At 44.1% G+C, this 15,272-nt stretch overlaps 1 protein-coding gene across 6 annotated transcripts in view; it reads right to left on the bottom strand.

The window, feature by feature from the left end:
• The window catches only part of LOC148021291 (hydrolase family protein / HAD-superfamily protein), a 163,880-nt gene that overhangs the window by 99,021 nt on the left and 49,587 nt on the right, over nucleotides 1-15,272 (bottom strand). For all 6 annotated transcript variants that reach the window (XM_087699148.1, XM_087699152.1, XM_087699151.1 and 3 more), the window contains one exon: nucleotides 634-674. In XM_087699148.1, the coding sequence (XP_087555274.1) occupies nucleotides 634-674 (41 nt within the window). The remainder of the gene's footprint in view (nucleotides 1-633; nucleotides 675-15,272) is intronic.

The raw sequence follows: 15,272 nt of genomic DNA, 5'->3' as shown, positions 1-15,272 counted from the left end.
ATGGGTCCTGTTCACTATTGCTAGTATGGTGGGTACCACCACCATTCATTTTGCTGCAGTTTTGATCATTAGGTAGGTATTGTCTTCAAGCTCTAAATAAAGTAACAACATAAATTAATACCAACTCGATTTAAAATATGAGGCATCAGCCTCAAAACATCCTTCATCAGTCAGATTTGGGGATAGAAATATCCAGTTGTCAGCCATATCCCCTTGAGGGAGACTGTTCTAAATTAGAAAGGCTTTGACCATCTACGAAGGACTTGTCAGTGCCCCCCACTCCCTACTAATGGCTCTGTTTAGACACCATCCATGTCCTCCTCAATATCCCCTGGCTGTACCATGGCCATATTGTTGGAATTTTGTAATTCTGGGCATATTAGTCCAGCTGGTCAATTGCATTGATCATGCTCTCTTACCTGGAAAACTTGTACAAATGACTAGGATTATAATGTTACCAAACAATTTGTTACGATTAAATCAAACCAATTGTCTATGACTAATAACCATAGAAATCAAATGTGCATTCATATTCAACATCATTTATTTGATTGACATTAAATAATGGCAGAACTATGCCAATAATGTTTTGAGAAAGTATCATCACTCTCATTCATAATGCACTGCACGTACCGCTCCACTAAGCCTTTGAATGGTGTGTGTCCCAAAAAAACCTACAAGACCACCATTGCACAGTTTGGCAACCTACATTCTTCGGGTTACAAGCAACCACAAATCCCACTCTAACATAGCATATTTAACAATTCTCAATTCCAATATAACTATAAGAGTAAGAGACTAGAGTTTTTAGCTATGTGCATTGAACACTGCAGTTGGATTGAAATAGAACCAGAAAGTATCAAAACAATCCAAAAATAGAGACTAGACAGATCCAAATCTTTCATTTGAAGCAAATGTCCAATGTTCTAGGATATGATGGTGATGCTAAGACAGCCAAAATGAGTCAACAAATGATCATACTACAACCTTGCATGTTTTAGGGGTGCTTTGTTCCAATATCAATAAAACAAAAGCAATATAATCCATTGCACTTACATCAAACAGTTTCTCAAATAGCTAGTCAAAGAAAAGTGTTAGTGGTAGTCTTTGAAAGCCCTTGACAATCAAAAATACCTTATTCTCTCCTAGTGAGCTACACCTAGTCATGCCTGCCTAATCATCCACCTCACAATGGGGGCACAAAGTAGATAGAGCCTCAAACATCAAGGTGTGAGAGTGCATGATGGAAGAGACACAAGAACATGGAGAAATGATATGATATGATATATTAACATCTACAAAAGGCCAATATGACCTATGAGACCATGAGTTACAAACATGTGTATGATGGTACAACTGTTTGAGCAAAATATATAGCATAAAGCAAAAAAGAAGGAAACCAACTAAAGCTATGTGTAACATAGAACTCTATCTAGTGACAATGAGCTCACGATGGTACAATCTCATGTGGATATGGAGGGCCTAGCTCTAGCTCATGCAATAATCTCTTGTATCCGCTTGTGAAGGTGTCATCAGCATCTGTGTTGAGGCCTAGGACATCTAGATTGGCTCAGCTCAACAGCTCAATCAATTAGTACTCCCTGTGTGTGTATAGGCTATGAGAGAGTCTCCTATGTAGGCTGGGGCTGTAACTGTACTAAGGTCTCCTGAGTCTCCCTCGCAAAGAAGCCTATGAGCTGCCTCTATGAAGTGCCTCAGCATCCTGGAGCAGCTATACCTTTGAGGAGGAGCATGTCATGGAGCTGTCGTATCTCAAGGAGGAAGAGGCCAAGGCATTGTTGGTAGGTAAAATCCATGACTCTGAATAGTGGTCCAAATGCATCTCTAAACAAATAGTGGAAACGAACACAGACCTCATAATAAGCTAGGCAACAGCAAACATAATGTTCCTTGTAGTGACAGGTTAGGCACGAAGATCCAGACAGTCAATCTATACATGCAATGAGAGACAGAGAGAGTGAGAGAGACAACAGAGTAGAGAGTGAGCACGTTTTTTAGGTACAATGACAAGAGAGTGCCTTTAGGTTTTTAGATAGATATATATGTGTAAGTACAAGTGCTAAGGGTGTGTTCACACCCAAGCACATTTAAAAGGCACGAGGCCTTTATTCCCAACAACCTCCCACCTAAAGGCAATGTGCCTTAAGAGGAGAAAAGAATCAGCTAAGTCTAGGTATGTACAAAGCTGAAATACATATATCTATCCAACTCCCATCATCTGTCGGCAATGAGCAAACCGCTCTACTAGAAGACCCTTCGTGAGAAGGTCTGCAGGGTTATCATCTGTATGCACTTTGACAAGCTCAATGCTCTTGCTATCAAGTACATCTCTAATGAAGTGGTACTTTACCTGTATGTGCTTTGTCTTTGCATGAAAGACAGGATTCCGTGCTAGCATGATAGCACTCTGACTATCACAATGGAGAACAAGTAACTCTGAGATGCCAAGCCCTCCCACCAGACGTGAAAGCCATAAAGCCTCCTTGCATGCCTCAGTGGTGGCAGCCACATACTCTACCTCTGTAGTAGACAATGCAACACACTTTTGTAGCCTAGAGATCCAAGAGACTGCTCCTCCTGTGAAAGTAAACACATACCCAGAAGTGGACTTCCTACAATCCGCATGACCAGCATAGTCTGCATTCGTAAACCCAACAGCAGATGCCTTCTGCTTTCCAAAGCAGATACACAACTCTTTTGTGCCTTTGAGGTATCTCATAATACCTTTCACTACATCCCAATGCTTCTTGTCAGGGGTTGCCATGTATCTGCTAACCACTCCCACTGCAAAGGCAATGTCAGGACGTGTAGCAACCATAGCATACATCAAACTGCCAACAGCTGAAGCATATGGTATCTTGGCCATTTCAACCTTCTCATCATCAGATGTAGGGTTGTCCTCTGCACTAAGTTTCACATATGGAGGCAATGGAACCCCAATTGTTTTTCCCCCCTCCATATTGAAACGCTGCAAAACTTTGGAGATATACTCCTGCTAAGATAGATAGAGTAAGCCTGTCGACCTATCTCTGAGTATTCGCATGCCAAGAATGTGATTTGCATCACCAAGATCGTTCATGTCAAAGCTGCCATGAAGACTTTGCTTCAATGAATCCAAGGCATGAGTATCCCTGCCAGCAATCAGCATGTCATCAACATACAAAACCAAGATAAGTGTACAAGCAGTGATCCACTTGACTTCTATGAGAGCCTTGCGACTGCATGGATGTATCAAACTTACGATACCATTCTCTTGGTGCTTGTTTCAGCCCGTACAAACTCCTTTTGAGTTTATATACCATTTTTTTTTCCCTTGTTCAACAAACCCTTCAAGCTGCTGCATATATATGTCTTCATGCAGATCACCATGTAAAAACGCAGTCTTTACATCCATCTGTATAAGCTCCATATCCTCAACTGCAACCAAGCCCAAAATGGTTCTCGATGTAGTCATCTTGACTACATGAGAGAAAATCTCATCAAAGTCAATTCCATGCTCCTGCTCGTACCCCTTTGTAACCAATCTTGCTTTGTACTTTAGTGAGGAACCAGAAGTGACCTTAATCTTATAAACCCATTTGCATGGAAGGGTTTTTTGCCCTTTAGGCAATTGCACCAAGTCCCAAGTGCCATTTTTTTCAAGAGATTCCATCTCTAACAACATGGCTTTATACCATTTCTTACTGTCCTATCTGTCCATTTCTTCCTTGAAGCAAGACGGTTCACCACAGTTCGTCAACATGACATAATCAGCCACATTATTTGCACCAGGAACAAATCTGTCAGGTTGTCTAGTAGCCCTAGACGATCTCCTAACCCAATGGTCATTGTTTGCTAACTGTTCCTGCAAATTTCCATTTTCAGCACGCTGTCCTGGCATTTCACCTTGCAAATCAGCATTAACAGCTTGCTGTCCTGGCTGTTCCTGGACATGTAGTGGCTCATTTTCATGGGCAATAGCTGGCTGATCATTTCCAGCATCATTTTCTGCATTTACAGGTTCATTTACAGCAGGTATTTGTTGCTGTACAACGGGCACATTTTGCTGTCCAAAAGGTATTTCTTCCCGGAATATAACGCTACGGACCTCCTCAGTCTTTTCGGGCTGTTTGTGCATGCGATCTTCCCGGAAGATAACGTCATTGCTGTGTACTACTTTCCTTTTCTTAGGATTCCATAATCTATACCCCATTTCACCCTCGTCACCATATCCTAGGAAAATGCATTTACAGGACTTTGGCTCAAGTTTGCTGCGTTTTTCTTTACGAATGTGCACAAAAGCCTCAAAACCAAACACTTTCAGATGAGCATATGAAGGTGGCTTGCTCAACCACGCTTCTTAGGGAACTCTCCCCCTCCAAAGACCTGTTTGGTGACCGATTAATTAAGTGAACGGCTGTCATAACAGCCTCTACCCAAAAACCAGGGGGTAATGCAGCATGAGACACCATCATATGGACTTTATCCTGTATGGTCCGATTCATACGCTCTGCAACTCCATTTTGGGGCGGATTATGAGGGGCAGTGAGCTCCCAATGCCTAAAAGGTCTTGGACACATATTCCCCACCATTGTCAGAGCGAAGACACTTAAGTGTCTTATCTGTCTGATTTTCAGCCAATGCCAAGAAGTTTTTAAACTTGTCAAGCACTTCATCCTTGCTACGAATAGGGTAAACCCATACCTTCCGTGTAGCATCATCAACAAAGGTGACAAAACATTTCTTTCCCCCTAAAGATAATCCTGGCATTTGACATACATCCAAATGTACTAACTCAAGAGGAGAAGAAAGAGACTTTTTATGAGACGTCTGTGGATGTTTGCCATAAATACAATGATCACAACAAAATCAACATAACGAAGACAAGGCAAGTAACCCAAACGAGAAAGCACTTTCATTCCAGTTTGACTCATGTGTCCCAACCGGCCATGCCACAAAGAAACGCTTGGCTACTCTGTCACGGCAACAACATGGTCACGCACACTAGATACATGAAGTGGATACAAAGTATTACTCTTGCAACCTCTGGCAATAACCCTAGATTCCTTACAAATCTTCCATTTTCCATCACCAAAGGTGGTATGAAAGCCATCATCATCTAGCTGCCCTATGCTAATCAAGCTCTTCTTAAGTTGAGGTACATGTCGTACATGCTGAAGTGTAAGACAGAGCCATGTTGAAACTGTAACTACGCACTGCCAATACCTGCAATCTCACATGCATAGTTGTCCCCAAGATGGACAACACCATGTCAACCCCCTATATAGGCGGAGAACCACTCACGATGAGGGGTGACATGAAAGGAAGCACTTGAATCGAGAATCCAGGTATGCAAGTCATCATCTGTATCTGCAAGTAAAGCATGTGCACCAAAGTATGAAAAGACAAAGAGTACGTCACTCCCACTGTCACTGTTATGAGTGACTACATTCACCTCTTCAACTTTTACACTGCTCTTCTTAGGCTCCCTGTCTTTCTTCTCTTCCTTGCTATCATCTATCTTCTTGCCTTTTCCTTTCTCTTTCTTCAATTTGTAGCAGTCACGTTTAAAGTGACCCTTCTTGCCACAATGATGGCATTCAACATCTTTGCCACGTGATTTACTGCGTCCCTTGCCATCATATTTGCCCTTTTGCTGTGATCTCCCCCTAGTATGCAAAGCACTGGAAGACTTACTGGATGCATTGTTCTGCCGATTCATCTCTTCCATAAGTAGAGCACTCTCTACATGAGCATACAAAAGGACTACATTAGAATTGCTTATAACAGTCCTGAATGTATCCCAACTCTCTAGTAGAGTGCAAAGCAAGAAAGTAGCCTTAAATTCCTCATCCATCACGAACTCCAAGGCAACTAGCTGGCTGAAAATGGAGTTAAACTCACTCAAGTGAGTAGACATTGCTGTGTCAGAAGTGGTGCAGCAATGGAAGCGTAAAGAATATGCTGAAATAAATGCTGAAACACAAGACAGAAGAAAGAATGAACACAGTAGACAGATGAGAACTCAGATGTATGCTCGGGAAATGGAATCCATATCGAACACGAGACAGCAGTATACAACGGTGAGTCACTGGCTGCGTGGGCTCCTCAGCACCGGCTCCTCTCTCCCAGAAGGATCTCCACTGATGGCTGAAGCACCAAAGACTGTGGAGGAGGAGCCCTATAAATAGCCACAAAAGTGGGGAGCATAAAATGCAGGTCGGCCAGCATTTAATGCTGGTCGGCCAGCAATAAATGCTAAAAGTACATCATAAATGGCCACAAAAATGCGCCATAAAATACTGCATAAAATGCTACATAAAATGCCCAGCCTCTGCACACAGACTCACACCATGAGCTGACTAATATCTGCTAACACCCTCTCTCAGATCATGTGTGATCTGATACAATAAAATAGTACAATGATGGAGAATCATAAACTACACAACAAAGAAACACCAGAAGGACCATGGATGTCCAAGCGGTGAGTGGCCAGCCCACCACCAAGATGCCTCGGAGAGTATCTGATGTCGATGTCGATCGTACCAACAACACCTGAAAATAGAGAAGACTCATAGCAGCTCTCTGTGTAATGTCACCTATGTCACTCAGGACATACAAAGCCAATCTGCCAAACATGTCTCTGAATATGTGACCATGGATTCCCCGCCTTTGGCCAAACCACCAAAGTGTCCCCTCATGTGAGCTCCAGACGAAAGCCTCTCGCTCTCTGTCAAGAAGAACAGCTCATCATGAACCCAGAAATCAACTCCAGTCTCTAGGATTTCACTGCCAGATACCGTCGATGCGTCAGGGACATCCCTCTCTGGATCCTGTGCATCTATATCAAAATATAGATGAGGCACTGCAGCCCCACCAACACACCCTCTCACATTCCCTCTCTGGCACCGAGGAGGCGTGAGGGATGACATCACGCCATCATTAGAAAGCAGCTGTGGAAGGGGCCATCAATCCCTTCCCACGATCTGTCGAAGACGATCCCTTCCGCGTCTTGGACTTCTCCTTGGATGGAGGATCGGAGTCGGAGTCGGATGAAGGAGAGGACTCATCGGTAGAGTCAGCATCCCGCTTCGTCTTCTGCTCCTTCTTCCTGGAAGCCGCTAACTTCTTGCAGTCCTTCCGCAAATGTCCCTTCTTGCCACAGTGGTAACACTGGGCCTTCGACTTCTTCTGCCCGTCACCCCTCTCTGAAGCTACATAAGCCTCACCTCCATAATGTGCCGGAAGCCGCCCCTGTAATCTCAAGGATGCCTCATGCTCAAGAAGCATCGAGGTCATATGTGTAAAACTGACAGGAGTTGATGATGTCTGCGCCCGCAAAGCATTGGCCACTCCATTAAACTCCGGGGGGAGCTTGTAGAGGACCGTCCCAACAAGATGCACCTCGGGAAGAGCAGATTGCATGTGCCGAAGCTAGTCCTGTACCTGCGTAACACGAAGAAGAAAAGACTGAATAGTATCTTTCGGCTCAAACTTCATCTGCTGGAGCTGGCCATAAAGTGTGACGGCCCGCATGGTGGAAGGTGCCTCGTACATCTGCTGCAACTTCTGCCATACTTCAGGAGATGTCCTACAGGAGGTAACCGCCGGTAAGACCGCTTTAGAAATACACCGAAGCAACGCCGAGTAAGCACGGGCATCGTCCGAGTCCCATGTGAGCACCGCTTCCTCATGGTTGTCCTCATCAAAGTCTTCAGGAAGAGGAAAAGGACGGAGAGGTCGAGCAAGAGCTCCACAGACGATGTACCATAGCCGCTTCTGCACAAACCAAGCTTTCATGACAGCACTCCATGTGAGATAATCAGGTCCATGTAACTTATCTTCACTTGAGGTGCACGGAGGGGCCATCTGGAGGAGGTAGAAAAGAGAAGTAGAAGAAAAGAGGGTCGTTGGGAGAGTGAGCACAGCCAAAACGCAACCAAAAACACCAAAAAATAGTGAGTTCACATGCAATATAACCCAAAGGCTGACCAAAATAAGCCAAAAGCTGCTGCACAAAGTGAAAAAATCAGTCAAAAACTGCCAAAAACAGCAAAAACGGCCTGAATAATCAGAAAAACAGGCAAAAATAATGCTGTAAACAGCAAAACACAGGCTGCAAACTGAAGAAACAGGGGCTAAAGACTGTTGCCAGCAGTTTGATGAAGGAAACACGGGCAGCAAAGAGTGGAACAGCAGTAAACGCAAATCTGTCCAGAAAAACGCAAAACGCAAATGCTGAAACACTGTCGCCAGCAGCAAATCAGCAGTCGCCAGCAGGAAGGACAGCTGGCTGATCAGCAAGAAGGGTGTAGATCCTAAAATCAGCAAGAAAACACAGCACAAATAGGTTGCAGCCTGAAATCTGATACCATGTCAGAAGTGGTGCAACAATGGAAGCGTAAAGAATATGCTGAAATAAATGCTATCCATATCGAACACGAGACAGCAGCATACAACGGTGAGTCACTGGCTGCGTGGGCTCCTCAGCACCGGCTCCTCTCTCCCAGAAGGATCTCCACTGATGGCTGAAGCACCAAAGACTGTGGAGGAGGAGCCCTATAAATAGCCACAAAAGTGGGGAGCATAAAATGCAGGTCGGCCAGCAATAAATGCTAAAAGTACATCATAAATAGCCACAAAAATGCGCCATAAAATACTGCATAAAATGCTACATAAAATGCCCAGCCTCTGCACACAGACTCACACCATGAGCTGACTAATATCTGCTAACATGCTGTACCCTCTTTCATACGCAAATCCATAAGCTTTTTCAGCCAATACACTTTGCTTGCAGCACTCTTTTGTGCATACAATTCTTCTAGTCTAGTCCATATAGAATCTGCTTCTTTTGCAACAGGATATTGTAGCACTACTTTTGCCAAACTGCAAAGTTATGTGCACCTTCAAGCTTCTTTATGTGCATCAAATTACTGCTGTCATTGCTGCCAGCCATGATTTTCAGCCCAAATGTAACCAAAAAAAAAAACCAGCAAATGCAAGCGCAAACTGTCACCCAAGTGACCAAGGTACAAACAAGTATCAATCAGCAATAAATGACCACGCAGAAGCACAGATTTCAGATCTGTAATTAAATTTTCAAAAGCACCGAACCATGTGCTACAACATTATCCAACTGATTACAGCTATTCCAAGGGCATATGCATCACATTACATGAAAAATCCCAAAATTTCAGCTGCAATTTCTGTTGTACATGTACCCATGGGCATAAAATTTGACACGAACGGTCAAAAGCCCCAAAATTTTTGTGCTCAAAGCATCAGCCGCACATCTGCATTTTCTCTGTCATGCATAGAACGGGCCAATTTTGCCAAAATAGAGCAATTTCAGCAAAACCCCCAAATTTTACCAAGTGTTGATGTCCAAATTGCATGGAATTCAACCTACATGTACATAAACTGACCAAATGCTGCACAAATTTTGCACAAACTGCAAAATCCAAAAATTGCACGAGGTCCGATGTGCCTCAATGTCAAGAAATTGGGTAAATTTCAGCCCAATTTGTGCATGTACATGAAAAACCCCAAATGTCGGAGACAAAATGTCACAAATTCCTGCAATTTCTGAGACAGATTTGCTTGTCCTACACCAAATTCCCCAAATTTGGGAAAAGCCCCAAATTTTATGGGCCAAAATTGCACAAATCTAACCTTTTGTGCTTGCGCACACGAACCCCGGTTAGAGGAAGGAGTTTTTTTTTTTAAAAGATTTTTGAAGAGAAAAAAAAATTGGATGACGGGTCCATTGACCCGTCAGGCCTCTCCTCGCCCCGCTGGTCCCGTCAAAAGCTGGATTGTCACGCGCCGACGACTGATGTCCGCTGTCCGCTTTTGACGTGAGCGCTGCAGTCGTCCGTCACTCGTCACGCCCTGGCTGCCATCCCATCCACTGTTCGTTAGATGCCACGCTGCAACGCTTGGTTCCTGCGAGTCGCCCGCTGATCATTCGTCAGCTGCAATCGCCATCAGCTGCTGCACCAGTCGACTGCCTCAGGCCTGCACTTGTCAACTGTCTCTCCAACACACAAGCCTGCCTGCAACTCTCCTACTCGCCTTTGAGCTATCTCGTCACCACGCTGGTCTTCTGTCTCAACCTGACGTTCGTCTGCAGCACCTTACGCTCTAATACCAGTTTGTAGTGACAGGTTAGGCACGAAGATCAAGACAACCAGTCTATACATGCAGTGAGAGACAAAGAGAGTGAGAGAGACAACAAAGTAGAGAGTGAGCACGTTTTTTAGGTACAATGACAAGAGAGTACCTTTAGGTTTTTAGATAGATATATATGTGTAAGTACAAGTCCTAAGGGTGTGTTCACACCCGAGCACATTTAAAAGGCATGAGGCCTTTATTCCCAACACTCCTCTCTCTCTTGCTCTAACTTGCATATTTGGCATACGCACTCCTCTAGTGGGATGGATCTATATTTACCAATCTCAATCTCTAATTGATGTGAGCAAGTGCGTAGATAACCAATAGTACATCTGATCCCATATGAAAGGTCAATGTCCATGTATCTCAGGCGAACAATCAATCTGTCATCTGTGGTATGAAAGATTTTGTTCGAGATAGAAAGTCGTCTTTGTCCTCAACTCCTACACTCACATCAACCATGTCCACTTGATACCCAACTAGGTAAGATCCATCCTGATGATCCTGTGATTCTCTGACCTCCTCAAATCAAGAGATGGTGCATCAAGGGAGTATTGGAAGGGGGTAAAACCGTAATCTATCCATACTAAAGCCTTGTAACTTAACCAAGCCGATATCTGTGCATACCAACATTAAGTATCCCCCTTTAAAGCAAGCTGCCCGGAGGACTCAAGAGCCAACCGTACATATCTCTGTCTAGGTAGGCCCCATAGGCTATGTATGTGTGATTGGGCCTCCACCACAATCGATGTAGCCACTGGCTCAGCCTTGATGATCTCATGTGGAAACAAGGCCTTACATCTAATCATCTTGGATATCATGGACACCAGGAGTCTCTCCATCAACCTCCATCCATCATAAGTGCGCCCTGATCTGCTGCGGTGGTCAAGATTGGGGCCCCATATCCGTATGGATGTGACCAGTGTATCAAAGAGCCACAACTTGGTATGGGTTCCTTAAACTGTACCTGTGAGGAAACGTCCTCTCCAAACCACCTAGTGCTATCTATCAACGAGTCAATCTAGTGCCTATTGCCTCTCACATAGAAAAGGTGGGCCCCGTGAATAAGACTTCGAGGTATGTATAAGAATCCACATACTCAAAAAACTCCTATCCATATGTGAGTTTAGGTGCTGATATCCTAAACCATTGTGGTATAGTATTAAATACCATCATCTTGGTTTACCAAGGTTCACAAAAAGGCCTCTGTCCAATGCATAGGAGTGTAATACATCCAAGTGTCCATGTAGTCCCTCTAGAGAATCAGCTATCAATACAATGTCATCTGCATATAGTAGGAGAGGTATCCAGGTGCCAACCAATGGAGCTCCTTTATCTCCTCCCTGTGAGATATAATCAATGATCCCATCAATATACAAGTCAAATAATGTTGGAGATAGGGGGAATCCTTGTTTCACCTCAATGGTGGAGTGAATAGTTGCCAAAAGTTCCTCACGTGTCTGAACCCACAACCCTCTCATACAACACCAAAATACTCCAACTGAGCTCTTTCAATACTCCTGGCATGCAATCTGTGTATTCACCTACCTCTCGGCACTATGTCAAAGGTTATGCGCAATTCCATAAAGCAATAGTAAGTCTATCGGCCATGGGTCCTTCCCTCCTCAATGATCGCTCTAAGTGTGAGGATATAATCCAATGTGGATAAGCCTCTCCTAAAGCCAACCTATCCCTGTATACTAAGAGCCCACATATCTGCCCACCTGCTCAACTCATACTCAAGGATGAAAGCATATAACTTGGCCAATGTATGCCCAACCATGATCCTCTAATAGTTACTAGGTAAAGTAGGATCCCTTGACTTGAGGATAGGCACACTAGTGTTTGTGCTCCAGCTCTCTAAGAGGCCTTCACACGTAGCTCTATTAAACATATAAGGTGGGAATCCTACCACCAAATCTCTAGCATGAATCAAGTGCTCAACTACTAATTTGTCATGATACTGTGCCTTTTCTTTGTTGAGTCTTTCAATGGTCTCTTGGACCCTACTCTCTGTAAAGAAAGTGGTGGTCTCTTGACAAGGCTCAAGTGGATCAGGAAGTGATGGTTGACCCTCTACAGTATAAAGACTAGTTGCATGCTCCTCCCATGTAGTAGTGGACGCAATAGGTGTGGCCGAGCAGTGCTCTCTGAAAAGCCTCCAAGCCTCTCTAGAATCCTAGCTCAAAAACAATTGATACAGGTCTCATTCCAACTAGGCCAACAATGCTCTCTTCTTCCGCCATGTGAGGCATCTAAAGAGTATCTGTGCCTACGTGTGGGTAATGGACCCAAGTGCCATCTCTCTTTACAGTCATGCTTTGGTTTCACAAAACTCACCACCATACCAACTGTTGTGAGGTGTCACCCCGATGGAGGCTCTCTCTGTGTGTCTTGAGTGTGGGAAGGCTACACCTGCAACAATGTGTAGAGCCTCACTAAACTGTTGAGTCAGCTCTTGTGATGGAACGTTGGGGTCTACGTCATGTAACTCTCTAAGGATCTCTAGCTCGTAAATATCCTTTGTTTCTTTGGAAAAAAAGTATATGGATTGTCGATGAGCTACATGATAGGTTTGCATAGCAGTGAACTAGAGGTCAATGGTGAATGAGAGGTAGGCATGACCTATTGCAACTCCAACGAGGCATGGTGATACTAAGAGGCCCCGAATGTGAGATATCAAAATCAGTGGACCAAGTACATAGTCTACTGTGCTGGCACCGTGTCAATGAGGATAGCATGTGAAGGCGCTAGATAAGGGGTATCTAGTCAGGCCATAGTCCCATCGTAAAGTTATTTCTTAGCATTGTTTCATAAATATTTTAATGTTATCATTACCCTACTAATAACATGGCATTAGACATGGATATACTTTGGATTTTGTCTCATAGGCCACATTGGCCTTATGTAGACGTTAATATATATGTGGTGGGGACTATAGGATGTAGCTAATCTTAAGGTTTGCACATGATCTCAGTTATGATGCAATCCCTAACTGCTCCACTGATATGCCTAGTAGTGAGTTGCTAGTAGTCTTAGTAGCATTGGATCTGTGAAAAAAAATTGTCATTGCTCTCTATGGGTCCCTCTGGGTAAGCAAGTCTCCTATCGCAGTAGTGCTGTGCGGCACCTGAGTTCCAAGAGGAAAAGACCTAGGGAGTTGGTTAGCCCAGATGCAGAAGGATGGAGGTTGTAAACAGTGCAAACAGTAGCTTCTAGAAACTCCAAAGCACTGCCTTTGGTCGTGTGAGGCGACACAGCTCGTATGGAGAGGAGCATGCTGCATTCTCCACCGTACAGCACCCAGTCTTAGATGTATCTCATGGGGGGCTTTTTGCTAGCAGCCAGTCAACCAAGGACGTCACCTACTATATGAGGTTGGGATGCAGGACACGATATTCATGATTGAGGCTGGGTCGTGCGCAGTGGTCGTCTTGGAGACTCTACCCATCCGCCAAGTACCTGAGCCCATAGCAGACCGCTCTGAGGTATGGGAAATCATAGGGAGTCTTACTGGATGGCAAATCTGGAAGGCGCTGTGTCAGGAGGTTTTGGCCAGGGAGAGACTTTCAGTACAAGCAACTTTGGCAGAGCTCTGGAACTCCACCATCCACTCCCTCCGCAGCCGATGGAACCAGGTGTAGGGCGAGTCTCGAGCTTGTCAAGAGCTCCGCTTTCATTTCATGCGCACTTGGGGCGGCCAGGACCTGTTTTTCGTGATGCAGGCAAGCAGTCCCACATGGTGATACACCCCCCCTCTATGGCTTCTAGCCCCCGTCCCCCTAGACTGCCCTGAGAGGCTTGTATACTTGACATATCTGTGACTCTGCATCAGCTCTAGCTAGTCTGTTGAGCATGAGCACTTCTCTGTATTCAGGTTTTTCCGAAGTAATATAATTAGCCACACTTTATTTGCAAAAAAAAGAGGAAAAGACCTAGGCATCTCTCGTCCTCGTACTCCATGGCATGACGAAGAGGTCTAGAACCATCACGAAAGAGGCATTGGTACCATCCTCATATGTCATAGTATACTATAAGTAATGCTCCTCTGTCTCAGCTCTCGGCTACAAAGTTGGCAAGTCCTATCCTCTACTGGTATCTATCCATTTACCCATCTCCATCTATAGCCTATGAGAGGAGGTAAAAATCTGTTTGATAGCAACCCGTATGTTATGGGAGACATGGGTGTCCATGTATGCTGGCGGAATAGTGCATCCACCATTAGAGAGAGAGAAGAAGTGACTCCGCCGATAGAACTCCATCCTTGATCCCAAAAAGAGTGGTGGGTGGATCCATGTCCTTGCTATCTAAATCCTCAAGATATGAGCTCTGACCAGATAAAAGGAAATTTAGGGCAGTCGAGAGTACATGGGCACTATTTTGTGGTATCCCTACATAGGCACTATTTTGTCGTGTACATCACTTTAGGTTCTTTTCACAATATACCACTAATCATCTTTTAGTATGTCTTGATGTCTAGTGACAATCAACATTGTACATGGTTTTGTCTCATAGGCCGATTTTGGCCTCAAAAGATATTAATCTCTCTCTTTTTTCGTAAACAATATGTATACTAGTCAAAACAAAGGTACAAAAGGCAAGGCAGGATCACTAAAGAGACCACTTGATGCCTGTGCATGCGTGCGTGCGTGCGTGCGTGCGTGCGTTTGTGTGTGTGTGTGTGTATGTGTGTGTGTGTGTGTGTGTGGAAATGTAAGGCTGAAACGGAAGGGCAATTCTATGCACAGTTCGTGTAATGGAAAGAGAACATTTGAATAGGGTATGCATGAAAGAAACATGGTCGTCCAAAGTTAAGAGAAGAACCCACAAAATGTAGAAGACAATTAGAGTAGTAAAAAAAGACATATCTGAAATCATGTTGTGGAAAAACTTCAAGAAGGGCTCAAAGAATGTAAAAGGCATATGGAATTATATGTATCAAAGAAGGGGGAGATCATCCCAAAGGTATAAAATGAGATTAAAGAGATCCGTGTCCATGTGGAAAAGAAATTAATTCATGTGTCGATGTCACAGGGACATGAAATTTTGAGATGCTTTAATCTTGCTAATAACATTTGATTAAGTTATTAATCAAATGT

Source organism: Lygodium microphyllum, chromosome 18 (genome assembly GCF_053477565.2).
Source record: "Lygodium microphyllum isolate KBCC chromosome 18, Lygodium_microphyllum_v1.1.10, whole genome shotgun sequence".
Taxonomy (NCBI): Eukaryota; Viridiplantae; Streptophyta; class Polypodiopsida; order Schizaeales; family Lygodiaceae; genus Lygodium; species Lygodium microphyllum.
Note: the sequence above shows the minus strand (reverse complement) of the source record. Positions and strands in the feature narration are given on the sequence as shown.